The 26,075-nt window shown below is 42.9% G+C and overlaps 1 protein-coding gene and 1 long non-coding RNA gene across 7 annotated transcripts in view; one reads left to right on the top strand and one right to left on the bottom strand.

Annotated features, from left to right (window-relative positions):
• KHDRBS3 (KH RNA binding domain containing, signal transduction associated 3) overlaps window positions 1–26,075 on the bottom strand; it is a 185,740-nt gene that overhangs the window by 4,496 nt on the left and 155,169 nt on the right. For 3 of the 5 annotated variants that reach the window (XM_032316159.1, XM_032316162.1, XM_032316161.1), the window contains exons 8-9: window positions 6,244–6,302; window positions 3,782–4,400 (exon numbers count right to left, since the gene is read on the bottom strand). In XM_032316159.1, the coding sequence (XP_032172050.1) occupies window positions 4,309–4,400; window positions 6,244–6,302 (151 nt within the window). In that variant the 3' untranslated portion in view covers window positions 3,782–4,308. Of the gene's footprint in view, window positions 1–2,771; window positions 2,831–3,781; window positions 4,401–6,243; window positions 6,303–26,075 lie in introns of those variants that run through there. The other 2 variants (XR_004279580.1, XM_032316160.1) reach the window with 2 other exon arrangements.
• Window positions 18,095–25,490, top strand: LOC116575060. 2 transcript variants are annotated; one of them, XR_004279582.1, is made up of 3 exons: window positions 18,095–19,733; window positions 21,152–21,235; window positions 23,697–25,490. It is a non-coding gene; the product is annotated as an uncharacterized LOC116575060 (long non-coding RNA). The 2 variants fall into 2 exon arrangements; XR_004279581.1 differs by having other exon boundaries at window positions 22,805–25,490.

Genomic DNA, 26,075 nt, shown 5'->3' with positions numbered 1-26,075 from the left:
TAATTAAGCAAGGCCATCAAGCTGGTAAACGACAGAGCTGGGATACGAATGCTTCCCAGAATACCTTCCCCTCTGTGCTGAGGTTATCTCCTACTGGCACTTATGCCCCTGCTGGCACCCGCCTGGCAGACAGGTCTCTCTTCCACGTGCCTGCACCTGTGCTACGAACTCCTTCCTCGCCCATCTCCCCAGCAGGCTGTCGTGTCTTCAAGGACAGGACTATGTCATTGGTACTGAACTTCCAGGATCTGTAGCACAACGTATCTGCATGGACACTGATATTGATTCAAGCCGACATCCTGATCAGAAGATGATTCAGAACCTAAGTACCATCAAAGAACATCTGAAGGAATCTGGTGGGAGGGTGGAAGAGACAGGGAAGGGACTATGGGACAGCAGCTGTGTGCTCATGACGCTCAGGGCTCTGGGAGTTACAGCAAACATGTCGACTAGCCCCTGCGCTCAAAGAGATGATGGGGGAGTGTGTGCTAGTCCAGAGCCTGGCCAACAACAGAGACTCTGGATTAAAGTTTAAAACTGGCTCTACCAGTTGCTGGGTGTGAGTTTTTTACCTAAATGATTTCACGCTTTGAAGCTAAAGTGTCTTCCTCTGTAAAATGGAGGCCACACTTACCTTCCTGTAGTTGTGAGGACTCAGTGAAATCATTTACTGAGAGTGACAAGCTTATGCTTGGTCATAATGGAAACGTGTGACCAACCTACGTCACTAAAATGAGTATAAACTCAGCATGCTACTTCAGAGAGGGCACTGGGCCACGTCCTGAGAAGCGGGCACGATTTCTGTGGGTGAAGGAACAGGGGCGAGCACGCTTCCTTTCCATCCTGAATTGCCGCAGTCTGAGGAAGGCCCACGCCTTAAAGATCTTTACGTTCCGGGTGCCGCTTCTATGTCTAGCACAGAACTCAAGCTCAGTACACACTGTAAAATGAGGAGAGAAACTAATCCCAGGAGCGTAGACGAAGGTTAGGGGAAAAGATCTGGGAACGATGCAACGTGCTCTGAGGGGTGGGGAAGACCGTGTCTACAGCAGAGTCTTCATGTGGAAACCGGAAGCAATAAGGCTCGGCAGACTATGTGCTAAAAATGGGAAGCCCTTGGAAGCCAAGCAGGAGGATTCTTGTCCAAAAGTATTTCTGCTGCTTCCTGACCTTTCTGGCTCATGATCCCTTTTTATAGTCCAATGGGGCTATGGGTTCTCTATAAAATGAAAATAAACATAACACTGAACACTAATTCCTATGAATTAGCTCTGAAGACCATCTGGGGGTTTACCCTCTAGGGACCTATTTATAATCTCTCAGTTAAGAAACCTACATTATTATTCAATATGCTAATCCCCCCTCCAAAATTACTTACTAAGGAGGAAAGAGTGAAAAATTCCAATATTAAAACCACACATTGAAAAAATGCATGATGTGTCACATTCTCTTTCTAAGCAAGAAAAGTCCCCCTGCCCCATCCCCCAAATACACCTCAAAACCAAAAATCTTATTTTGATCCATGAGAATAAAGAGACCTATTCTCTTCCCAATAGTTAAGGTAATTATTTCAGGTGAATTTTGACTATTGGAGGGGAAAAAGGCTCAGCTATTTCCCATACACATTAAATACAGGCATTCAACTTGACAATTAAACTTCACATTTACTGTAATACTTTTTCGGTTACAAAACACTCACAATATTAGCTCAAAACACTAACAGTATTAGCTCACTCCATTCTTAGTAACAACTACATGCATTAAGCATCATTCCCCTTATGCTGATGTCCCAAGGCACATAGTCAGGGGCAGAGCTCAAATACAACTACTTTTAAAAAGCAAGACACTCTGTGATGTCAGGGCCTAAGTAATGTTTCTGATGGTTTAGGAAAAAAAAAAAAAAAAAAAAAAAAAAAACAAGACAAAAAACAAGAATACCCTGAATCAACCAAACTAATAATACATTTTCCTTACAGATCCCTAACTTAAAAAAAAAAAAAAAGAAATAATTTTATAAAACAACTGTTATGCTACTTGTCTTATACAAGTAATAACTTGTTTTGCAAAATTCAAAAAGGACAGAAAAGTACACACAAAGTCATACTTTCACAAACCTAAGATAATTATTGTCAAAAATCTGGTGCATACCAGTATAATTTTTTACCTACAAATATATAGCAAGTACACACAGTTTAAAAAAAAAATAAAATTGGGGGTGCCTGGATGGTTCAGTGGGTTAAAGCCTCTGTCTTCAGCTCAGGTCATGATCCCAGGGTCCTGGGATCGAGTCCCACATCGGGCTCTCTGCTGGGCAGGGAGGCTGCTTCCCTTCCTCTCTCTGCCTCTCTCTGCCTACTTGTGATCTCTCTGTCAAATAAATAAATAAAATCTTTAAAAAAATAAAATAAAAAATAAAATTGGGGTCATATTATACGTTAGGCTTGATAAACTGCTTTTTTGCCTTAATAGTTTGGACATTTTTTCATGTTACTGCCTGGGCTTCGATTTCTTATTGAAGAAAGCAACCCAAGTATCAACTGCTGTGACTGACGACTTACGCCTCTGCCCTCCGTGGCACCAGCAAGGCTGGCTGGGTCTGACTTGTTTATATTCGGGGAGCTTCTGTTCTGACTGGAGGAGTTAATTTGCCGTAATCACCAGTGCTGGTAATAGGAACCAGCGTGGGATAGTTTCCATGGGACTTTAGATAAGCATGAAATTGTCTTCATCTTCCGTAACACATCACAGTAATTGGAACAAAAGGCACTCACCTTTGTTTGCTCCTTGGGCACAACCAGTTCCTCTGACTTCCCAAGATGGCTGACATTTCCTAACAAAAGAAAAGACCTTTTTACTCAAAGAGAAGGAAATCTCTTAAGAAACAAAAATTAAACATTTTACATCATCTACAATTAAAAACAAAAACAAAAACAAAAACAAAAAAAACTTAAGCCAAATGATTAAAGAATAACTTTATTAAATATTTGTCAGTTTTAAGAAGTGCCCTCAATTACTAACCAAAGAATGTATTACAAACAACTAGTTATGAGGTTTTACATTTGTTTAATAGGGAATAATTGGCCCCAATTAAACTGACTGAACTAAGGCTTTTTAGATTACTAAAACAAATTAAACTTTTTAAAATGAGAATTTAGGTGATCTTAAAACCTCTCTAAAATGGATAATGAAACTTGCTAAGTTGTAATCTCCCTGGTTTTATTAGTTATATTAAGATAAATTAAGTGAGATTAAAATCTTATTTGATTTATTTACCTTTGACAATGAAGACCGTTTAAGGGTTACACATCCTCAGCCTTGGCGAGTGCGACCTCAATTAGTCAAGTCAGATTGTCTTTAAAAGCTTTGTGCTTATTGCTTCCAGCATGGAGTGAGGTGTTCATTAAGGTACCAAAATTCTCATAAAAAATCCAAAGTTGCACTAGTGAAAAAACGCTCAACAAGATGAAAACTGATCACATCTTTTTCAGAAAATCAGTAGTTATTTTAAAACCAGTTTTTAAACAAGATTTGGTTTTGCGTCGTTTTAACGTGCTACTCACGCAGCTTAACACCATGTGGACTCTTTAAACAGCATTTAAATCTACGGTGAGTATAGAATGGTACATTTAATTTTATACCATTTTTAAAGTCAGTTGTACAATGTTTAGTGTGACCCTTTTATGACAAGCGTTGTTAAATGAACTCTTTCCCTGTTTACAACTATTTACGAAGGCCTTTTTAAATAAGAGAAACATGAAATTGTTAGCTCACACACACGGAATTTCTTTCAAAAGTTTATTTAGTATCAAGCAAGAGGAGACTTTGCTCAACACTACAGAACATTTCAAGACTTGAGTTACAAAAGAATACCACATTATTTGCACTTGTAATTGGCTTCCCTTTTTACGCATGTTGGCAAGAGAAAAAAACTAGCATATGGCTGAAAGATAAAATAACTAATTGCTATGGAAACCTTTAAAATGAAAGGTGAGGCTTATGTTAAAAGGATGGATTAACATATTTAGTAAACCTAGTTTTTTGTTTAACACTAGTTAATCAAAGTTATTTTTTTCCTTTTGATGACCTATTTTTTTTCATATACAGACTGGAAATAACAAAATTTTACATGTCTTTTTTTTTTTTTTTCTGCCCAGGTTGATGTTTCCACAAAGTAGTTTTAAACTTCCATCCATTCAGGTTTTAAGCATTTTGATTTATTTAAAAAGGGATTGTTCATAGAAAAACATTACTTTGAACAGTACACAGGACTGGTGGAGACTGGCTATTTCACAACACCAGACAGTACAATCAGTATCTGCCGTAGGGCTGGTCTCTGTAGACGCCCTTTGCGGTCCTCGCTGCAGGTGCCTTGTGTCTCGAGTTAGTCCAGTCCTCTTGCCCTAAAATCAGTAAGATATCGAATCACAATTAGATCATTGCCATGGATCCCGCTGGCTTCATTTTTCAAAATCTACCTTAACCCTGAACCAGTGGTAGACATCATATTGAAGACAGATAGCCCTGAGGTACTAGGGGTAAAAAACAAAAACAAAAACAAGGGTAATTACTTAGAGAAAAATTACAAACACTAACAATGCCTATCAGTATGGGGAAAAAAAATGATTTTTGTATCTTAAATGGCAACCGACTTTGCAAGAACTTTCCTTTTAGTCACTCATTTTTAACAAAAGCTCACACACTCAAACAGCAAACTGAACTGCCTTTTGCTAAATGTTAAGACATTTATGAATGGGAAAGAGAATGGGAAGAGGATTACTCAGACTTCTTTTGACAGCAAAAACAAAGACAACACAAAGATTTGTGCAGGCATGAGCAGACAAACGCGATGAGCACTGTGGGGGTGGGCAGGGTAGGAGGGAGTCCCGGGTCCTGCTGTGGACAGAGTGAACGGAAGTCGTGTTCCGGGGAAATGTAGCCTCAACAATACTTTCCGCATATGAAATAAACTTGAAGACAGAATGTCAAATCTCACTCATCATAATACTAAATCCATACAAGACAAGTGTACAAATAACAAAAGGCATTCTGTCATCTCGATCTCCTGAAATTAAACACCTGTTCCATCCCAGGGCTCTCAACGAGTCATCTACAAGTCTCCGACTACAAACAGTTAACATCTCTGCAGCAACATACAGCAATTTAAAAGCCATGTGTCCACTGAGACCAATTTGAAAAGTCTGTGAACAAAAAATACTTAAAATGACCTCTTCTTTTGATACAAGCATGCAATCAACGCCATTCCCTCAAGCTAACTTGCATCCATTTAAGTAGACAGCATTCAGCAAACCAAGGTATTTCTCTTAAGTGTTTGTTACAAATAACAAAAAAAAAAAGAAAAAAAAAATCCAAGGTGAGGTCATCACGGCTTGGGGCAGGTGATATAACAAAATGCACTTCAAAAGGAGCACCGGAAAATGGTTTTTCAGTTATGTTCAGAGAAATGTCAGAACATCCATTAACCAGAATCCTGATTCACTTGCACTGGGTACTGGAGGCATTTATCAGAGCTTTGCCACTGATTGAAGCTTCCTGTTCTCTGATCTCTTTGCCCTCCGGCAAAGGAGCTTCTTACTATCATTATGTTGCTGCCGCCAATTCTTTTAATTAAACCTGTCCTCCTCCTGCATAGAGACTTTGGACCTGGATTCCCCAGCATCTCTACCAGGTCTCACTGAATTAAGAGGGGTTTAGCTGTCTCCCCATAAGCCTGAGAGAGCCTTATGGCCCCCCACACCTGGCTCAGTGCTTTTGTAACCTTTATGGAGTGACTCCCACTGTAACATTTTTCGAGGGTTTGGGATCAGAGATGAATTAAAATATGAAGATGGGGGTGGGACAATCCTTTGGGAGCTGCAGTCTCCAGGGCTTCATTTTCCTTCACTGTCAAGAAGCAAAGACACTTCAAAAAGTCCCAAGCTATCAAGTGTCTGCAGTCTGGCAAACGACTCTATAAATGAGAAAATCAGCACATGGCAATCAACCCAAACAGAAAATCTAAGTTGAGAATGTGAATGTAGGCAATTTTCTTTGAGTTTTTAGTCCTCTTTAAATATTAAATTTAAATCTTAAAGGAGCTGAAAATAGCTAGATATGCACAGATGAACTGAAAGGGAAGCTGCTGTTTCAGTCAAAATGTCTTTATCTCCTCAGTTCCGGTCTTGAAGGTGTTTCTGGGACCACTCTGCCCGCTCTATTTCTGGTTCGTGTGGGCCAGTTACTCACCGTAGGAATCGTAGGTCTCTTCACTGAGTCCATGTCCATAATCATAGTAATCAGCACCACTGTATTGAACAAAAGACGCCAAAAAAAAAAAAAAAAAAAGGGTGAAAACAGGATAAAATAACTTGACCAAGAGCTTAAATCATATTCAGTGAAGTATTCTAAAACTTAAAGATAAACCAATCAAGAGCAGGGCTACACACTGAAAGAAAGAATTCGCACTGAGATGGCAGAGATCTAGCACGGAAACTTTAGACCTCAGGAATATCAAAGATTTCCAGCTGTAATACCTGATAAATGTGCCAGGCACTTTAGCCACAGGCTTTGGCCAATGAGCACCACGTGAGTGTCTCTGTGCATAAGGGATACACAGCCTGTGCATCCTGGAAAGGGAGGGTCGGCACACACGACGGGTGTGCCACGGACAGCACAGTGCTCCGGGCCGGGCCCCATGGCCCTGGAGAGGACGGAGAACCACAGGTCCAACAGAAAGAAGGCGAGGACGTTCCTTCCTCTTTAACTCCTGCCTACCAGAAAACCCAACGCTGAGCAGTCTGTGGGCTTCACAGCGCTTTACAACCGGGACTGAGGTCTAATGTTCTGTTTCGCCAGCACTGTGGCATTATTGTCAGGAAGTCGGTGTGATGACTGTGTTGCGAAGGACAGCAGGGTGACTCCGTGCCCTCTGGTCATGGCCCCCTTGTAATGTCCATGAAGATGGAGGCGGAGCATCTTTGCACAGCACAGGCACATCTGTGTTCTAACGTACGGCATCCTTGAGATATGGGGCGGAGTGGGGGGCAGAGGGAGCCTGTTATCAGGGCCTTTCTGCAGATAATACGAAATAGGCTACAAATACACAATGATTTGAACACAATTTTTTACAGGAACAAACCTATGAAAAATCTAGATTACTAAGCCATGGCAGATATAAGTACTTTATGATGCTATTCTGGGTATCCGGGGAGGAGCTTCCACTTACCCCTCAGGCTTTGCGCTTTCCCACTCTACTTAATTTTGTAGGGAAACAATCGTCCTGAATTTGTTATCTTGGACTGTCATGGAAATAAACATTCTCATTATTCCAACCTCATGCAATCAAGTAAGAAGTTCTAATCAAAATAGAAAATGATCCAGCTCAGCTGCTTAACACCTTAGGAAGTTGCAAGATGAATAATAAAATCTGCGGAGTGAGTGTTGCTGAGTGCCAGCTGCCGAGGTCCCACGGAGTCCCCACAGCAGCCCCTGAGGTGAGTGGGGCTGTCATACCCATTTTAGAGATACGGATGCTGCTGCAGATCGGAAAGTCAGGATGCCAGCCAGAATCTCAGAGAACAGAGAAGTGACACACTCGTCGATCAAATCCACACCTGGCTCTCTTCCCACGCGTCCTGTCAGGTAAGCGGCATCAGAGACTCAGCCGCTCTGATGGCTGCAGCACAGCAGAGCCATCCTAGGATGAAGCAGTAAGCAAGGGAACAGCTTCTTTTTTGCCTTAAGCACGTGCAGATGGCTCTTCACCGCTACTCCTCCTTCTGCCAGAGATGTTCTTCTTTGTTCTCCTTCCAATCTACGTGCTGCTCAGTCTGTAGTGCAGATGCTGCCTCCTTGGAAAACCTTCCCAGTTTCCCAGGGGCTGGCTCCCCGGGATGGCACACTTTCCTTGCCCCCCCCTGCCCGCCCCCCACACCACGCCCGGCCCCAGGACCTCCCTCTAGATGGACAGAGGAGGCGTGCCTCACCAGCGGCTGCATCACCCGGCTTCCCAGAGAATGAAATGTCAGAGCAGTTCTGAGCCACCCGCCAGGAGGGTGAAGCTGAGGAAGGGGTGCAGAGAAGGGACGGACAGGTAGACGGTGGCAGGGGCCTTCCAGGCAGAGCAAACTGCACACGTAAGGCACAGATGCAAGAAAAAGCCTGAACAATCCGAGTGTCTACAAGTACCTCCACCGCACGGAGTTAATAAGCACTGATAAAACGCCGGGGCTAGACTATTCCTCGGTAGAAAATGCTTCCTCCACGTGCAAAATATAGGTCAGATCTTGTTATCCTAGTTGAATCACATCCTCACTAGTTAATTAAACACAGTGCAACATACTGGTTATGAAGGGAGCTCGCCGGAATAGGACATAAGCTCTCTGGAATGTGCCATGTTAAGAAGCTCCACGGCTTTTTAAATGTTGCCCAGGAAGAGAACAGTCACTCCTACAGCTGACCTATTATACCACGTGGTAACGTGCAGCTTTTCTGAGGAGGGGCACGTGGTTGCAGAGTTTTATAAAAAGGTCTTCAGGCTGAGAGCTGACACTCCTAGAGGACGTGGGAGGAAGCCAGCGAGAGGGAGGGTGGGCACGCTGCTCAGTGAGAGCCCTTCACTGACCACGGCTCCATGTCAATCGCTGTCCTTGAAGACGGAGCAGCAGAGGCTCAGTGAGGCTGGGCCACCTGCCTGGAGTCACACAGCTCAGAAGGGACAGCGCCCACACCATGTGCTGAAGACCTACACCAATTGCGGACTGTGCTCACTGTGGGGCCACCTTGCACTGGTGGGGGTTGAGGGGAGCTCCCTGCCCCCTCTCACCTGCTCTATCGCTCTTCCAGAATGTCTGACTTGCCCGCTCTGGGGCATCCAGGATCCCTCCTCATGCTCGGAAACAGAAGGATTTACACAGACTCACTGCCCTGTGATCATGGTGAATTATCACTGCCTTCTCTGCCTGGTCTCAAATCCCTCTCTCCCTTTCAGTAGCCCTCACTTTCTCTCGAGGCAACAAATTCACCTATGGTGAGAAGCAAATGGGAGGAAATAGCTAAAAAAGGATCAAAGATACATTTATATTAAAAAACAAAAATCCAGCAACAACAAGCAATATAAGAAGTAATATTGCTTTCCTACCTCTTAAGGTTTTATAGCTTTAAATATGAGAATTACCTTTAAAGTAGAGTATATTTTCTTTTTTTTTCCCATCTTGAGTTCAGAAATTCAGAAACTAACCCCTTGATGAAATGTCAGTGTCAAATACTGGTCAAGACACTGGAGTCTGAACTGGGCCCCCACCTGCCGGGCTCCCTGGGAGATCCGTCCTACCTGCTGCCTTCATGCTCCAACCGTCAAACCACAGGCCTATTCTAGAAGCTACGCAGACCCCGGGCAGCTCTGACATTCTCGATGGCTCACGCACAGCATTTGGCCACAAAGCAGTCAAAATAACTTCTCATTTTGTTGCAAATAAATTGGCTAATGTTTCATAGAAACTCAGCACTAAATTAAATGAACCTCAGTCCTCTTTCCAAAGGTCAGAAGTTACAGCATAATGGCTCCTTAGACAAATAAAACCCTGATGTTCTTGAGAATTGTATCTGTTGCACAAAGTGAGTTACATCTTCACAGGCCTAAGAGAATATCCTTTACAGAGGGGACGTCCCCTCTGTGCACCTCGACGTTGTAAATGGCAGGCACTGAAGCTCACCAACAGAGAGGTCGAACAGTGGCTTTTTGACCCAACCAAGTCTTGATCAAACAGACTGAACAGTAATGCACATCAGTTTAGACTGGACATCGTTCTGTGATGTGCCCTAAAACTGTTCAGCATAGAAAAGTCCGGGGCGAAGAACGTTTCCAGTGAACAGGAGGATCAGAGAGAGCGCAATTTGCTGCTCCGGCAATGGTCTGGTGATAAGACCATCACGGTTTTGACAAGTGAAAACTTTAAACTGACATTTTCTATCATTTCACCCAGTTTCCGATTATTTATTGCAAGACTGTCACTGAGCCAGGAAGCTGGGAGCAGCTGAGCCCATCCTCAGAGCTGTCAGTTCCACTGAATTGCTTTGCCAGCCCTTCAGCACGTGCCCCTCAAATGTCTACTAACCAAAGATGTGTCCTATTTCCCAAGGATAAACTCAACACCCAACATATGACAAAGGGTAAAAGACATGAAGAATCTCTTCACTTATGCATATGACATTATAATATAACATTAATAATAGATTGGAAAACACATTAGGCCAAGTAGGCCTCAATTCCATCACAAGGGATCCATGAAGCTGGTCCCTGAACAGATCAAGAGCGGGCTGCTCATGCTGGTACTAAGGCCATGTCTGCCCAGGGCCTTTTATTCCCCCACCTTCTATCCCATCTCAGTGGCTGAAGGAAGTATGAGGATGCGGCCTAACTCCTGGCTTTCCTAGAGGTTCTTGGTTCCGTCAACCAGCATCAAGAAACAGACAACAGAGGGGTCAGGGAGCAAACTGCAGCCCTGGGACCAAGTCCACCACTCTCTAGACCTTCCACTCTCCATTGACAGGGGTCTAAGAGGAGAACAGAAACTCTGAGACCCTTATCACCTTGTCCCTGTGGGATCAAGAAGGCAATCCCGACATTTATCTGTCTCTTGCCCTTTCAACCTTTTCAAGACTCTCCACCAATTTCTACTTTAAAGTCACTGAAGCCAATCACATGAGACCCCTTCCCTTTATTTACGTCAGCTCAGCAAGCCCTAGACCACTAGGATGCTCTTACCCACAGCCCTCAAAGTCCTGCCCACCTGCTGCTGTCTGTCCTCAGCTCCTACCCAGCTCTGCAATTCTTTCTCTGTGCCCCCTGGAGTTCATGGCCCACCACTGGCAAAACTTCCTATATAGTCAGTTTCCAGTGCACTCAGGGCAAAAAAAGTTGTGTAGTCATTCTTTTCACCAGCCATTCCCTTCGCCTAGAATACTCTGACCTCTAGATATGTGTGGCTAACTTCATCTTTCTAAGACTTTGCTCAAATGAGGCTGTCTCAACAAGGTCCACTCATTACAACTGCACCCCCCCTGCTCCGGCAACCCTCACCCACAGGACTCAGCTCCATTTTCTTCTACAGCATATGTCGCTTTCTATCATGCTACATACTCATTTCTTATATGTACTATTTCCTCTCAGCAGAATGAGAATATATGCTCTTCAGGGAGGGACTTGGGGCTGTCTTATTCGATGACATACCTCAAGTTCCTTTAGAATAATACCTAGTACAAGGTAGACACACAGTAAAATTTATTAAAATCACCAAGGCAGTGCAAGAAAGACAAGGTGTTATTAGTGAATAAAGGTGAACGACACACTACTCCTCTCGCCTCACTTCTAAAGGTACAAAATAAAAGGACTTAAAGGATTTAATATTTTGGGGATGTTGAATAGACTTGGAAAATATGGTGTGATCATTACTCTCCAGAAGCTAATGAAGATGAACAAGTACATTTCCACAGAAGAGGGTACAGGTGTGTCTGAGCACAGAGGGGTGGCCAAAATACCTTGGGATCAGAGTCTCATTACATTGGGAGGTGAGAGGAAGGTAGGAAGGTGACACGGATTGGCTGAGGGACTGAAAGAGGAGGGAAGAGGCAATAGATGAGTTAGGGTCAGGCTACAAAGAAATTTATGAACTCTCAAAAAAGGGGGAATTACTCCACTAGTAGTGGTCAGCTGGTATACACAGGGGCATAGGAAGTGTGCACCCATGTGTATTTTGTCTCATTTAACCTCATGACAAATTGATGGAAGTAGATATTATTCTATCCCTTTATATATAATAAAATTTGAAACTCTAAAAGTTACCTAAACCATCCGAGGACAATCATGAACACATAAGACCCAAAGCTGTTAAGCCAGGTCGGTCTGGCGCTATAGCCGATGTTTATCCGTGAGGAGCTGCCCTCTCCTCTTCTATAACACTAGAAAGTTTGAAGTTAATCCTTTCAACAGGAAAGCTAGGGCAGTCTGCTTATCCCTGGCCCTAATTCTTTCCTCACCTCATGTTACATTCACAGCTCTCTGCACACTCAGTATGCCCTTCAATGTAAATAATAACTTGTGTCTTCAACTTCTCAATTTTTTCTTTTATGAAATTCTCTCTTTTCCTTACTCTTATTAGTTTTTTATCCGTCCTGGTAATGCCAGTTAGGTTACTTATGAAGTTTTGGGTTCTATCTTCTATCCATTTTTTCTATCCTACTTGGTAACTCTTTATGCTTTGGTGATACTCAATGGCCTTCTGTTGACTTTAAATCCCAGGCTTTCTAACTGGTTTGGCCTTTGTGGCTTTCCATGTCCTCTGACCCATATGAAGATTTAACTACTTACTTTAAAATTCCTTCTACTCTTTGAACTCTTTCTGTCCAAGTATTAGTTTTCCAGTTTGCTGAGTGTTTTTTGTTTGTTTGTTTGTTTGTTTTAAATGCTCAGGACTCGCTGGATGTTTTTGATTTGAGATTTTCAGTTTGTTTGTCTAGGGATGTTACCTCTTATTGTTATTAATTTTTAATACTGAACAGGGCTTCTTTTTATTAATATATAATGTATTATTAGCCCCAGGGGTACAGGTCTGTGAATCGCCAGGTTTACACACTTCACAGCACTCACCATAGCACATACCCTCCCCAATGTCCATAACGCGCCCCCCTCCCCACCCGCAACCCTCAGTTTGTTTTCTGAGATTAAGAGTCTCTTATGGTTTATCTCCCTCCCCAATCCCATCTTTTTTCATTTATTCTTTTCCTACCCCTCACCCCCCATGCTGCATCTCCACTTCCTCACATCAGGGAGATCATATGATAGTTGTCTTTCTCCGACTGACTTATTTCGCTAAGCATAATAATACCCTCTAGTCCCATCCATGTCATCACAAATGGTAAGATTTCATTTCTTTTGATGGCTGCACATGTCACCTCTTATTTAAAATGGCTTTCTTCTGGTGGTTGTGGAAAGGGAACAGAGTGTACTACTGGGTGGGATACAGAAGTAATTTGTTTCCTGTACCTGGGGCTCCTGGTTGCCCTACCGGGTGGCACAGTCAGCTTTGGCTTTGCATGGCCACAACAGTCATCTGGGAAGAAACACTACTGCTTGGCACTGCTGAGTGACTCTCAGTAGCCAGACTAGCCTGGCTACTCCAAATGCAGCTCTCCAGTCAATTCTCTTGGTGCCCCATGTTGATAGCCACATGTGGGGTTGCATCTGCCCTAAATCCCCCACCACAGCAGCACACTTCTCTGCCAAGGCTGGGCTTTGTTTCATTTTGCTTTCTCATAGATTGCCTTCCATTTACTTTCCCTCCCTCAGGAATCTTTCAAAACTTTTTCCTGTCACTTCCTGGATTCTGAAAGGGGAGGACGGGTGGATCAGGTAAGTGTTCTTAGCCCATCCTCCTGACTCAATCTTCCTGTCTCTTTTTAAATCCTTTTTTAGTTTTATAATGCATTACAGATTATCCCTTAATCCTCAAAGCCCCTGTCTGAAGCAGACATTTTTAATTTTAAAGGTGAGAAAAATGAGGTCAGAAGATGGGAACCTGTCTAATTCGTAACTGTCTTCTGTAGATATCAGAGGAAGACCGATATCAACACTAGGACTGAATCCTGTCCATGTCTCAATCAAAAGTCTAAGATAAGGATATCTTGTTGCGATGGTTTTGGCAATTTTGGGGGGTGGGGAGGTGAATCTGGAATTCATCCCAGAATTGATCTTTAGTGGATCTCTTCCAAAATTAAATTAGTAAATTCTGCGCTGTTGAAATTTAACATAAAAGGGTTGGTGTTTTTCTGGATTGTCTTGGCTCATTCCTTTGAGAAAAAATTTTATCTATAATCCTTTGACAAAAATTAATATTTGAGCAGGCATTTAGTGAAAATTCATTATGTGACAGGAAAAACTACAGGAAGGGGCACACATGGCCCAGGTAACAGTTCCAGTCCGGCGGCCCCCAGGCCAATGCTTCCATTCTTCTTGGAGCCTGGGATCCTCACGCAACCATTAAGAATTTTTATAGATACAGCAGAACAGATTAAAAGTCATACTTAAAATGAAATTCTGGGACTACTCTCATTTTCCCATTATGACAGATAACAGAAAGATCTTAAATTCCTTCAGGGTAAGTGACTAAAAAACGTCCAATACGCTCTCACTGAGTCCTACTTCTTGAATAGTCCTTTCATAATATTTAATAATACTTTCCAGGGAAGATGCTGAATAAATACATTTCAAACTCGGTTGCACAGGTCAGATGGGAGAAGTCTAGTCATTTGCTCACTGCTCTGCTACATTTGGACCTTCCAAATGTGCTTGGTCACTCCAGCTCCTACTGGGGCTACTCTCTGAACTGAACCACTGCCCTCTGAGATGGGAGAGGTCAAAGCATGACTTTATTCCCATCTTCTGTGTTCTGCTAAGTGTGTTGCAGATCTAAATGCAAGGCTATTCATCTTCTGCCCCTCTTCCCCTGAGGACTACAAATTTGGACAATGTAGCTTTGATATGGGAGGGAGGCAAGGGCCAGCTGCTCTTCCTAGACACACTTGGGGTTCACAGTATCCCATTGCGGGACAGGCACCCAGTGGCGATATGTCTACCCTCGGGGAGTTTATGGTGTGAGGACAATGCACTGAATGGGAAGGCTGTACAAGGCTTACCCTTAGAGAACTTGCTTCATCCCTCTCTTGCTGGTGTATCCATCTCTAACTGAGCGCTCTCTTAGAGCATTAATACAATCTGCATCTCCAAAATTGGAGGGGGAGATGAATCATGAGAGACTGTGGACTCTGAGAAACAAACTGAGGGTTTGGGATGGGCAGGGAGTTGGGAGATGGGTGAGCCTGGTGGTGGGTATTAAGGAGGGCATGTATTGCGTGGAGCACTGGGTGTGGTGCATTAACAATGAATCTGAGAACACTGAAAAAATAAAACAAATAAAGTAAGGGCTGTGGACTCCCAGGAGCCCCTGCCATCCTACAGGGGGCCCACCAAGTCAAACTATTCTTGTGAAAACAAGCGAACACTGTTCATCTTTTCACTGTGCTCATATTTCAAGCAATGTGGTGGGTAAAATTTTCAGTGCTTTGGCAAGAACCAAGGCAATGGCATCAAACTATACTAACAGTTAAATTAAGAAAAGTACTATCATTTACAAAATATCTTGTAAAACAGTAAGAACTGCTAATCTTAATCAATCTCAACTGTTAAGTCCATGCCTTTTCATGATTTTGCGTGATGACATGAAAGTGTGCTTATAGGAGCTCTGCTGCTGGGTGCAGGACAGGCTGAGTTCAGGCTCTGCTCCCAGCACCCCTTTCTACTTGCAGGACTGAAGCACACCAGACCACGGCTTACGCAGACTTACAGATGTGGCTGGTGTGTTCTCAAAAATGAATGAAGTGAGCTTGTCGCTTCAAGAAAAAATGACAGTATTTGTTACCAATGATAAAATTCAAGCTTGCAGGTATGAACTACAAATCTGAAAAATTATTTACCCCTGTAAACTGAGAGCAAGCCAGTACTTAAAGACTTCTCTATTGAGACTGGTGGGGGTAAAAACGAATATGATTTTTTTGATATTGCACAAGGAAATGTGTCACAGCATTGTGAAAATATGCACAACTCAGTGAACGAGGACTTTTTAAATGACCATGTTTCCAAATCCACCGAGGGTAAATGGACCAAGGTATTTTAACGTAACTGAGTACGAAAAGTTTATGGACATGGTTTCAGAACCCATATTAAAGCTAACCTTTAAGAAACTAGCACCTGCCAAGTTTTGGTGGACTATCAAAGACTAGCCACAGTTATGCGGAACGCTGTCAAAATACTTTTCTCTTTTCTAGCCAGGTATATGTTGTCCCAACTACTTCAACCAAAACAACGTATAACATCAAACTGAATACAGAGGCAGATGTAAGAATCTAGTTAGCGTCTGTTAAGCCAGACATTAAAGAGACGTGCAAAATATAAATCAAGGCCACAATTCTTACTAATCTTTGTCTTAGAAAATAGTGATTTTCCATAAAAATAGATTATTTAATGTTAACATGCAATGGGTTGACTCCTGCTATATATTTCATGATTAGTAACTTTTTTATTTTATTTTTTTTAAAGATTTTATTTATTTATTTGACAGAGAGAGATCACAAGTAGGCAGAGAGGCAGGGAGAGAGAGAAGAGGAAGAAGGCTCCCCGCTGAGCAGAAAGCCTGATGCGGGGCTCGATCCCAGGATCCTGGGATCATGACCTGAGCTGAAGGCAGAGGCTTTAGCCCACTGAGCCACCCAGGTGCCCCTAATAACTATTTTTAAATGTTTCTGTTTTAATTTCAAATATGGTAGATGTTAGCAGATACAAGCCATACACGCCAAACCACAGTGACTCTAATTTTTGAGAGTATAAAGTATAAAGGAGTCTTGAGGTACAGGATGCTTGTTGGCAGGAAGTGTGAGGAAGGTACAGTGACTATTACATACTTGCCTGAAGAATGATTCTTTTATCTGGAAAAACGTCTCACCGTCCATGTAATGATGGGGAGGAAGGGCTCACTCACAGAGCTAGTCCGGTGGACAGAGCTCAGTGTCACAACTTCCTGGCCCTAGATCTCACACACACCAGGACTGAAAATCTAGATATTATGGGGTAGACAGGCAAAAAGAGTCAAAGGAAACTTAGACTTCTTATAAACAAGGCAGATGTGTAGATCCTCCAGACCCACCAGGCACAGTTTTAACACGAGGATAGTTTCAATCCCCTCACTGGTACATGTCACTTTTTAGTGTCTAAAATGTAAGAAAACAAATATACACTGAGGTTTGAAATAAATAACTCTCTTTAGGACTAAAAATTACAGACATGTGTCAATAATTGGAATATTTAAATATTCCACTTAAATGGCCAGGTATTATTTATAGTTTAATCAGGGAATCCCTCTTTCTCTGAGAGGAAGCTTCAGTAATTCTATTAGCACAAAATTTTAAGGTCTGACTTTCAGAATTCTCAACCTTTCAGAGTTGACATCATTAACCTGTCAGACATTCCATTGCTTGGGAGAAGACCCATCACAAGACTGACAGGGGAGGGAAAACAAAGGCAAATTTAAAAAATGATGTTGCCAGATGTCTGGGTGGCTCAATCGGTTAAGCCTTGGAATCTTGGTTTCAATTCGGGTCATGATCTCAGGGTCGTGAAATCGAGCCCTGTCTTGGGCTCCACGCTCCACACAGTCCGCTTCACTCCCTCTCCCTCTCCTCCTGCCCTGATTTGCAAGTGTGTGTGTTCTTTCTGTAATACATAAATAAATCTTTAAAAATAATTTTACTATGTTTTTTAAGCTCGGAAATAAGATTTGGTAAAAAGAGTAAGTGGAAAATGGGGTTTAAAACAATGTGGGGAATTCGTTCAGCTCCCTAATCAATTAAGAGTTAATATAAATTTCAGTTTACAATGGAATCCTATTTTAAAAATGGGTTGATACCAAATACATACCCCATGAACATATTTTAAAAATTGTAATTGACATTTTTTCTCCTTTGTTTTCAGAGACAAAATAGGATTTTAAAGATTTACTTACTTACTTGAGAGCAAGCCAGCAAGCAGGGGGAGTAGCAGGGGGAGGGAAGGAGAGAGAGACTCTCAGACACCCCACTGAGCGTGTAGCCCAACAGGAGACTCACCCCCCACCCCCGTCCTCCAGATCATGACCTGAGCCAAAACCAAGAGTCAGACGCTCAACCGCCTGAGACACCCAGGAGCCCCTCAGGGATGAATAGGCTTTTAAAAGGACGGGTGAGAAAACAGAGCTTTTTCTTCTTTATTAATAAACTAATAACTTAAAACAAAATAAACGAAACTGGTTATATTTAAATATGTGTTAGCCCTCTAATTTTGTAAAACTGAGACTATTACAATCTGAATTTTACTGGGACATTAACAGCAGTTCACGATTCTGGAAGAATACACTCCCCCGACTCAGCCAAGTCTCCTCACTGCTGAGGCCCGCCCCGCGGCCACTGCGCAGGCGCTCACAGCCGAGCACGCGGCCTCCGACTTCCGGCCCTCGGTCCCGCCTCCCGCCGCCGGGCCTCCCTTTACTGAAGCCCAGCCGCGCGCTTGAGGCAGGCTCCTCCGTTCAGTCACGGACTCCGTCACACAGAATGCCCACCGTCGTACAGCTTCTGCTATGACGCCAGCGCAGACAATAAGCAGTTTGTAGGCACACACAGTGAGAGTAAGAGCCAGCAGAGCTGCCTGGCCGGCCGAGAGCTGTTCCCTCACAGCCCACCCGGGAGCGGCCGTCAGGGTGTGCTGTCAGCAGGCCGGGAAGGCGAGGACGGAGGCGCAGCCCGCGCCTGAGGGGGCAGGGCCCCAGCAGCGGCCGTCGGTGTAGGAGGTGGGCACGTTCATGGGCCTCGCAGGGCCAGAAGGGCAGAGCGGCTGGCACAGAGCGCCTCGGCGGGGAGGCGTCCCGGACCGTGGGAAGAAGGCGGAGCTCCCAGTCCTACAACCGCGGATGAGGAGGGAAGTTACAGGGACAGTCCCACTAACCAGCTCGGGCGGGGGCGATCAGGGGGCGCGCCTGGCACCCGCCAGGTTGGAGGAGCCTCTCTGACTTCTGGGACGGGGAAGCCACCGTCGGGAGACGCCGCTGCAGGCACCGCAGACATAAAGCTGGAGTCCTCGCCACACTCGCGGCCCTTACAACCCGGGGAGGAAGACAGCCCTGGGGGCCTGCACGCAAAGGCAGGGGGCGCAGACTTGGGATTGGGAAGGTTCCCTGGGTTTCGAGGCCTGTCCTTGCATTCGGAAGTAGTGTCACCTTGGGCAGGCAGCCTGTTGACGTTCAGCGGCTACAAGTGTCTGAAAACAAAAGGTGCTCAATAAGAGCACTGCAGGAAGGAATGAGGGAGTGTCTGGCTCACAGCTGCTGCTCAGGACGGACCGAGCAGCTGGGGCTCTGGGGAGAGGGTGTAACGATGAGTAATAATGAAGTGAGCTCCTGTCCACAAAACACTTGTCACGGGCTTGCCACGTCGTCGGAACAAAATAAACGGGGACTATTATTCTTAACCCTATTGTGGTAATTACATCTGCAAAGCCTCATTTCAGACGTAACAATTACTTTGTCAAATAAAAAGATTTTAAATGTTAACACAGGTTCGCCACATAATCAGAGACTGAGTTCGCCGTTGACAGCTGATGCTCCACTTCTCCACTGTGAAATGCTTGGGAATTCGCCCTCACTACAAAGTGCAGGAACTTAGAGGTACTTTGCTGAATCAAAGGGAAGAAATCGACCTTGAGAGACCACGTGGCCCATCCCCTGCCTTCAGGCTAAACTGTCTTAACCGTCAGAGAGCAATGATTCTGTCTCCACTTTCCAAGACTTCCAGAAATGAAGCCCGAGTAACCTGCCACAGTAACACACTTGAGCAGCCCTGCCAGAAAGTACTTGTTTCATGTTTAACCTTAATCTCTCGTGAGACACTCAGAACCCTTTTTCTTTCCTTCTGTTCTCCACAGAGGTGGAAAGAACCACCTTCTGTGTAAGCCAGCTCAGGAAGACAGATCTGCACAGACGGAATGGCCAGGAAGCCTGTGCCCTCCAAGTGCCTGGCAAGCCTGATTTACGGAGGACCTACTTCAACAACCAGGACCGGCCGATGCTCACCTTTGGGGGCCGGACCTGCGAAGATTTAACGTAAGAGTAAGAGCAGACAACACTTGCCAAATGCCTACTGTGAGCCAAGATCGTGCTAGGTACTCCCCACAAAGGATCTTTCATCTTTAGAACAAATTTAGAATTGGGTATTATCTCTGTTTTAAAAGTTTAGGTTAAAAAATAGTAACACTTTCCCACTCTTAAAGAAGAGACTCTTACTTGTTACACTATCTCTTGAGAAAGATGGTCTTAGTAGAAGTTAATGAGATTCAGGTATCTTCACTGAACACTGTTCAGCAGATACTTATGGAACAGCAGCTATGTCCCAGACACTGGAGATGCATCAGTGAAAAAGATTTGGTCATTGGGTATTTTTTGTTTGTTTTTTAAGCTCTTATTTATTTATTTGTTTACTTATTTATGTTTGTCTATTTTTATTTGAGAGACAGAGTGTGAGTGAACCAGAGGAGCAGGAAGAAGGGCAGAAGGAGAAGGAGAAGCAGGCTCCCCACTGAGCAGGGAGCCCAATGCAGGGCTCAATCCCATGACCCCGCGATCATGACCTGAGCCAAAGGCAGAGGCTTAACCGACTGAGCCACCCAAGATTTGGTTTTTGTGATAAAACTCGCTTGGTCTGGTGTGCAAATCAGACAGTGTTAAGTGGGCAAAGGGAATAATGTGACAAATGAGACACCCAGAGCTCTAAAGGAACTCACAGGCAGGGTGTCTGAATCAGTCTTCGGGGATACGAGCGAGCTTCCTGGAGGAGGAAAGGTCTAAGCTGACTCCAGAGGGAGGAGCCAGGCAAGGAGAAGAAAGGCGTTCCAAGCAGAACCACAACATTCACAAAGTAGCCAGTCAGAGACAAGAAGTGACTTCTCTAAAGTGAGGTGTCTACGGCGCCATGGAATCAGGGTTAAGTCTAGTTACCGTCACCTCCCACACTGATTCTTTCCACACCACTAACCTTGCACCACTATCTAAGAACTGTCTCACCGTATACTCGAAAAAATAGGAAATACGTTTGGGTCCTTTTTTTTTTTTTTTAAAGCCATGTAATTCTGGGAGACCAAGAGACGATGGGAATTAGCTAGCTATCCCAGAGAGCCAAAAGCAAAAGCCAGAGAGCTCTGGAGTGCCGGACATGTCCTCCTGGTTGTAGGGGTGCACACACAGGTAAGCAGTCACAAACCACACACTTCGGGCAGGTGTGAATTTATGTGCTTTGCTGTATATACATTATATATAATGTTATTAATTATATTAATATTAATGTTGTTAAAAACAAGAAAGTCTTAGAGAACAAAAAAAACCCCCTAATTTATATATGCTAAAAAGTAAGGTCATTTGTTGTCTGTTTAGCACAATTTTCCTTTCTTTCTTACCAAAAGACTCCTTATAAGATGGGGGTATGGTGCTAGTGATAAGGCATCAGTCCCCAAAACTTCCTTTCTTAGATACTTCCGCAGGCGACACAGAAGCAAACGCATGGACTGAAACTTCTGGGAAGTTTCCTCACAGAAGGCGGACCCAGCCAGGAGGTATGGCCTTTTCCTCTTCCTCCTCCTCCTTTCTGCCCAAGCCCCACTGTGATGGTTGACACGTCAACAGCCCTATGGAGACTGGGAGGAGCCTCAGGACACAGGGTGGAGAGACAGGAAAGAAGGGGCCTGGCACTTGGTAACTATAAAGATGTGTCCCAGAAACCTGCAGCTGCTTACATTTTCACACGAGAGAAAAGAAAACTCTCATTTGTTTCAGTTTATGGGTAATTCAGAGCTCATCTTAGTCCTAAAAGACAGATACATTCTGAAATAAGGGATGTTGAGTATCTCTTTTTCTAATGCAGAAACATCCAACTATGCTTTTTTATTTGAACATCAAACTCCTCTGTTGTGCTACTTCTTCCTATCAAAACCCTGCTTAAAAGGTTGCAGATGGATCTCCATACCTTAAAAAACAAAACAAAACAAAACAAAAACTATGAATTTTGATTAGATTCCAGGAAAAAGGGGAAGAGTAAAGAGGAAAGAATTTGTTTACAAGAGTATCTTTAGTTCACATTGTGCCTTTCTTCTTCCTCCAACAGCCCTGAGCCATGCCTGCAAGCCAGTCTCAGTGATGCTGTTTCCCAGCCCCACGCACTGATGCTGGTGGCACGATGTCCATGCATGCCTAACGTGACTCTCTTTAGAGACTCATACTTTCATTTTTTTTTTATAATTTTAACAATTTTTTAGATTTCTTTTCAGCATAACAGAATTCATTGTTTTTGCACCACACCCAGTGCTCCATGCAATACGTGCCCTCTATAATACCCACCACCTGGTTTCCCCAACTTCCCACCCCCCCGCCCCTTTCAAGACCCTCATTTTTTTAAAAAAGATTTTATTTATTTATTTGACAGGGATCACAAGTAGGCAGAAAGGCAGGCAGAGAGAAAAGAGGAAGCCTGCTCCCCGCAGAGCAGAGAGCCTGATGCGGGGCTTATCCTGGTATCACGATGAGCAGAAGGCAGAGACGGTAAGCCACTGAGCCTCCCGGGCGCCCCGTCATACTTTCATTTTTTAAGCAGGTTTCTTTTCTTAGTGTCATCATTTTGGAAGACAGCCTAGAATTAACAGTTATGAACCAGGCTTTGGAGTTGAACAAAGGTATTATCAGAAGCCAGGCTCCAGCATTTACTGTGTATATAAACTGAGGCAAAGTTAATCCAATTTTCTCACCTGGAGACAAGTTTTAAAACTAAATCTTTCAGGGGCATCTGGGTGCCTCAGTTGGTTAAGGGTCTGCCTTTGGCTCAAGTCACGATCTCAGAGTCCTGGGATCAAGCCCCACGTCTGACTCCCTGCTCATCAGTGAGTCTGCTTCTTCCTCTTCCTCCCCCAATTTGTGCTCTCTCTCTCAAATAAATACAATCTTAAAAAACAAAACAAAACAAAAAGCTAAATCTTTCATAAGATTGCTGTCAAGTTCATATAAAATAATGTGGTGCATATATACCTCAAGGACAGTCATTATTAGTATTATTAAAGCAGAGGTTCTTCCTAAACAAGTATTATTTTTCTCAGAGTTCTTATTTCGATGTTACATCATTTATTTCTGCTTAGAAAGAGAGGACCTCACCTTCAGTGATACAAATCTAACGACAACAAAAAAAAACCCCAGCAGCTAAAGGTTTCCTTCTGTTTGCACAGTGTTTCACAATTTCATAACCTTATTTAAGTTTCCAGAGGTAAGTACTGTTTTGTCCACTCACTTTATCAATTAAATACAAGGTTTCATGAGGCTTACTGCCAGGCTGGCTCCATTCGCACAACAGAAGACAGAGCGGGGTTCAGTTAGACCCGCCTTTGACTCACACTTCAGTATTTGTACCACAGCTGTCAACTGCAACAATGAATTCATCTCACAGAAACACTAACATTTAGAATGAAGATTTCTTATGAAAAAAACACAAGGAAACAGATCTGTTTTTTATAACATTCTTCTGGCAAAAGAGGATATAAAAATTGTTATCAATTATGTATATCGCCACGAGACATCCCAAGAAATTCTAATGCGAATTCTCTGTATGAAGCATCAAGACTGTGGATTAGAATGTGATGAATATAACTGTCAAGACAGGTGGGAGTTTTGGGGGGGAGCCCGTGAAGGCAAAGGGTCAGAGATGGGTCCCCAAGTGACAACGAGGTTGGGAAGGTTGCAGAGAAGTTATTTCAGAAGCATGAAATATGTACCTACAAGTTTAAAAAATATAAGAAGATATTTTGGACAGAGAACAAAATGGGGGTTGGGTTGATGAGCCTATTTATTTGTATCTGTGAAGACCCATGTCCAACTACACTGTGTGCCAAGGCACATAATCTCTCCGTACTGGTTCCTTTGGCTCTTTCCATTGCATTCAAAATGGTCTATCAACATTTTATGAGCAATTTGCAGTATTTCATGGAATCGTTTGTTAATGGGAGTGTTCATGGGATCTTGAATTTGTTTTTGTAGCCAATGCTTCCATCTGCTCTATGGAGGTATCTTCTGGAAGAGATTTCTGACACATCCGATAGTGGGATATCAAAGCAATTTTGTGTTACTTTTAAAGAAATTTGATTGTGATCAGCAATATCTACGCACGTGAAATATTACGTGAGTATGGAAGGAACCTCATTTGACTATTTGTGGGATTTTCAGCATCCTTGTGAGACAATGTAGGACTAGCAAATGGTTCTCAGTCTTTCTGGAGAAGCTGGTAGACGCTAACTTGCATCAATGCGCATATCAAATCATTCAGTCTCACTCTTCAAATATGTAGAATTAAGATAATTTTCAGCTATTCCACCCATAACAATTGTTTTTAAATTCAAATCCAACATTAAGAAGTTCAAATCATATACCTACTCTGTTTTTAAATTACTGATGTGAAGTTAAATTCTCTACCTTCCCATTTTAGTCAATAAACATTTACTGAGTATTTTCTGTTTTAGGTGCTGTGCTAGGCACTAGGGGGTGGGGATGGTATGACGGTAAAAAACTTCAAGTGGACAGACACTGATCAGAGAAATTAGTTCAACATAAAATTGCAGTTATGAAGGAAAATTGCTTAATATCATGAGAAAATATAATCACAGCACACTTGGAAAAAAATCATTCAGCTGCAGTACAGAGAAATGATAGGAAAGTGGTTATAAGTGGAGGTGGGGCAAACAGCACAGAGGCTACTAGTATTCTAGAAGCAAACAAGATGATGCGGGCTTGGACCAGCATGGTGGTGGTGGGCATGAAGCACAACTTGGTCTAAAAGAATCAAAAAACCATGTCATATTCTTGAGCCTGGTATTCGGGTCCACCACAAACTAGCCTCTACTGATCTTTCTCTGGACACTTTCTGCACCCTCCTGAGGCACTTGAGGCCTAAGCCTCGCTGAGGACAACTTATTATCAGCACACACCAAGTCAATGCCCTTCACCGAACTGTTCCACTGGCTTGCTCCCTTCTCCCCTTTCTGGATTGCCAGATGCCGGGTAAAACGACCATCTATGGTCAGCGGCAGTTAAGTAGATGACGACTAGACACCAACTCAGACTGGGAGCTTTGTAGCAAGTACTTTTTACAAGTTTTCTTAGTTTCATCCATGTTACTGCAACCGCCATGATTCTGTTCCTTTTCACTGCTGAACAGCGTTTCACGGTCTGAAGACATTATGGCTTATCCCTTTGTGGAAGGGCATCTGGGCTGTTTCCAGATTCTGGCTCTCAGAAATAAAGTCACTTTCAACACTGTTAAATAAAGCTTTTTCTCAGTACATATTCTTATTTCTCTGGGATAAAATTATTAGGAGTAGAATTACTGCTATATAGGATACATATATTTTCAACATTTTTAAAGAAACTGCCAAACTTCTCATCGTCATGCTGCTCTATTCATGTATGAATTTTTTAGTTGCCCAATAACCTTGTCAACATTTGATGTTGTTAATTTTTATTTTAGCCATTCGAGTGCAAGTATAGGATATCTCACCGAGGTTTTGATCTGTATTTGCACTTCCTCCATGACCTATGACTCTGACCACTTTTGCATATTCTTCATGGCTGTTTGAATATCTACTTCTGTAAAATTTCTGCTCTAGGTTTTCTTATAAAAATTGGGTTATGTTTTTCTTGATGAGTTGTATAGTTTCTTTATATCGTATAGATAAAAGTCCTTTGTCAGATGTATGTGTTGCAAAGATATTTTCCTTGAGACTGTGGCTTATTTATTTTCTAATGATGTCCTCTGATTAGAAGATGTTTGAAATTTTAATAAAGTCAAATTTCTGAAATCTCTAACCATCTCAAATTAACATCTGTAAATGTATAAGGGTGTGTGTGTGTGTGTGTGTGTGTGTGTGTGAAATCAAACCTATCCCCACCTACACAAATATCTGTCACAGCATTACTTACAGAAAACATAATTCTTTACCCACTGAATTGCTTTGGTCCCCTCGAAAGCAATTACGTGCGGGTCCACTCCTGGATACCCACTGGCCTGTTACCCCTTCCACAGCACCACCCTGGCTTCACTACTGGGGTTTTATACACCAAAAAAGTCAGTATTCCAGACTTGTTCTTCATTATTGACTACTTTGGCTATTCTAGGTCCTCTGAATTTCATGTATTTTAGAACCATCTTATCATTTTATACCAAAAAGAAACAAAACCCCAAAACAAACAAAAAAACAAACCAAACCAAACAAAAACAAAAAAAAACTCATAGGAGTTTAGATTGGAATTCTACTGAATTTACAGAAAATTTCAGGGAGAATCAGTGTCTTTATCAATATTGAGTCTTCCAATGCAAAAACATGTGGTATGTATTGCTATTTAGTTTGGCCTTTGTTACTTTCG

Source organism: Mustela erminea, chromosome 16 (assembly GCF_009829155.1).
Source record: "Mustela erminea isolate mMusErm1 chromosome 16, mMusErm1.Pri, whole genome shotgun sequence".
NCBI classification, from domain to species: Eukaryota; Metazoa; Chordata; class Mammalia; order Carnivora; family Mustelidae; genus Mustela; species Mustela erminea.
Note: the sequence above shows the minus strand (reverse complement) of the source record. Positions and strands in the feature narration are given on the sequence as shown.